The 2,500-nt window shown below is 36.0% G+C and overlaps 1 protein-coding gene across 1 annotated transcript in view; it reads left to right on the top strand.

Moving 5' to 3' along the window:
• The window catches only part of LOC122260484 (protein O-linked-mannose beta-1,2-N-acetylglucosaminyltransferase 1), a 31,009-nt gene that overhangs the window by 4,064 nt on the left and 24,445 nt on the right, over nt 1-2,500 (top strand). Inside the window, exons 5-7 of the mRNA XM_086541563.1 lie at nt 483-574; nt 1,111-1,247; nt 1,965-2,098. Coding sequence (XP_086397689.1) covers nt 483-574; nt 1,111-1,247; nt 1,965-2,098 — 363 coding nt within the window. The remainder of the gene's footprint in view (nt 1-482; nt 575-1,110; nt 1,248-1,964; nt 2,099-2,500) is intronic.

The raw sequence follows: 2,500 nt of genomic DNA, 5'->3' as shown, positions 1-2,500 counted from the left end.
AAAAAAAAAGAAAAAAGAAAAAAAGAAAAAAAAAGAAAGAAAAAAAAAACGAATCACCACTAACAAACCTCTCTTTGTAATTATAGTAATATGAATGTAATGATCATCATAAGCAAAATAATGATAAATTGCATGTAATCATTGTAATAAGTATATGAAAAGTAGTGATCATAGTGATGATGGCCATTATCATTTTTATCATCATTATCATTTTTATTATAATGATGCTGCAGCTGATGATGATGGTGGTGATAACAGTAATAATGATAATAATGATGACAATGATATTTGTCTATGCAGAGGATGATGAATATATTGCAAAGGATAACGATAATTACAGTAATAATAATTATAACAATAATGATAAATATAAATAAATATGATAACAACTAATAGTAATAAATAATTCCATCCTCCTTAAATTCTATTTACCCATCGCCATGACCATCTAATCTTACCCCCCACCCCCTCCCACCCCACAGCACGAAGGGTTCATGCAACTTACAGAAACCGTGGAGACCTTCCTGAAGGAGCAAGGTTCCAGAGTCATCTCAGATATGGTCATGGGTGACAGGTGAGTCGAGGGGAAGGGGGAGGGAAGGAGGTGGGGGGATAGGTGGGGGGCGGAGAGGGGGCCAAAGAGGTGGGGAATGGAGAAGGGCAAAAGAGGGGAGGGGAGAGGGGGATAGGTGAGTTGGGGGTTGAGATGCATAAGGGGACGGTAGGGAGGGCTATATTTGGAAAAAGGAGGGAAGGAAGGAGGGTAAAGGACAAGGGGATGGCAAGAGTGAAGAAGGAAGAATAGGTAGTGGAGGGTTACAGGGACGGAGAAGAAAAAAAAAGGAGAAAAAGAGAAATATAATCAGGTATACGGACAGGAACGATAGCAAATACGGATATAGGAATCTTTTTTTTTATTATAACGAAATCTATAGAGTTAGCAAAGTAACATCCACACAGAGGAAACCCAAACCAACAAACATTACAAAAAAAACAACAAATGACAATAAGCCAAATACATTAAAAAAAAATCGCCTTAATTACTAATCACCTATTACCCCGCCCCCCTTCTCACCCGAACGATGTGTTCATGCCGCCCACAAACCTCAGATGGGCGTGGATATGGACAAAGGACGGGCGGACGTGGGCGGAAGGGGCGGCCTTCACTACCCAAGAGAAAAACACATTCGTTCTTCAAGGATCACCAGTCCACTTACACGCCAAACTGCCTCGTCTACATGAGAATGGTGTGTACCTTTTTATTGCTGGTTTCTGAAGGAATAGCCGCCATTATGCTGAAGGAATGGTTGGGTGGTTGAACATATGCTTAAACAATGGTTGAATGGTTGAGTATATCATGCTAAAAGAATGGTTGAATATATTATACTTAAAGAATGCTTGGATGATTCAGTATACTATGCTTAAAGAATGGTTGAACATATGCCTGAAGAATGATTAATTGATTGAATGGATCTTATCGCCACTATTTTTTTTTTTTTTTACCATAACATTGATTGATTCACCACAAACTACTACACATTGGTCTATAGGAACGAAGTTAGACTTTGTTTATGAAGTTATAACGCCATGAATTTACAAGAAACATGTGTAAGATGTATGGCGAGGTGATGTGTAGAATGTATAGGAGAATATGCAAGAGAACTTTGGATGAGTCTCATAGGATTAATTACCAAAATTTGTGTTTCAGAAATTACTTCCAGACTTTTGAAACGTATAGTAAGGTGTACGCATGCATCCATATATTATAGAAAATTTCTAGTTCACTTGAAAAAGATGTATCTAACTCTCGCTCTAACTGTATATAAATATATATAGCTCGCTTCATATATCGAACTATAATTATATCCACTTACATGTAAATCATATTTTTCAAGAATATTCCACAAGAGAGAAGTATTATACAAAAAAAAAAAAAAAAAAAAAAACAACAACGATTTTTGCAGCCAGCGTGTGTTCGGCAAAGTTCGAGAATGAATGGATTGCAAGACGAAATTTCTGCGAGCGCTACGAAGGCTATGGTAGTCTGTGCAATTGCAACACATCTCAAGAACTGTATCGACAAGTTCCCCTTTCTATGGTAAGTCTATTTCATTTGTTACTTTCTATGGTGTTTTTTAAGTATTAAGAAAGTTTATGATGATTTATGATGCGTATAAGCAACACAGATTAGGGGCGATTTAGCACAGACGCAACACTTTTGTTTTATTTACAAGTAATTTGTACAAATATATGGAGCCATACTTAAGTGCGTGTGAATTAGTAACATATGTTTATTCATACAAAACAAATTTACACAGGCCTAAATAAATAGAGTATGTATGTAAAAAAGAGGTCCACAGGTTAGGAATAAATTTCAGAAAATAAGATAAGTAACATACGTTTATTCATGCAGATTTACAAAGGCCTAAATAAATAGAATATGTATGTAAAAAAGAGGTCTACAGGTTAGGAATGAATTTCAGAAAATAGGATAAAAAAT

This window comes from Penaeus japonicus, unplaced genomic scaffold (assembly GCF_977035675.1).
Source record: "Penaeus japonicus unplaced genomic scaffold, GWHDUDI00000001_assembly GWHDUDI00000011, whole genome shotgun sequence".
In the NCBI taxonomy this organism is placed as follows: Eukaryota; Metazoa; Arthropoda; class Malacostraca; order Decapoda; family Penaeidae; genus Penaeus; species Penaeus japonicus.
Note: the sequence above shows the minus strand (reverse complement) of the source record. Positions and strands in the feature narration are given on the sequence as shown.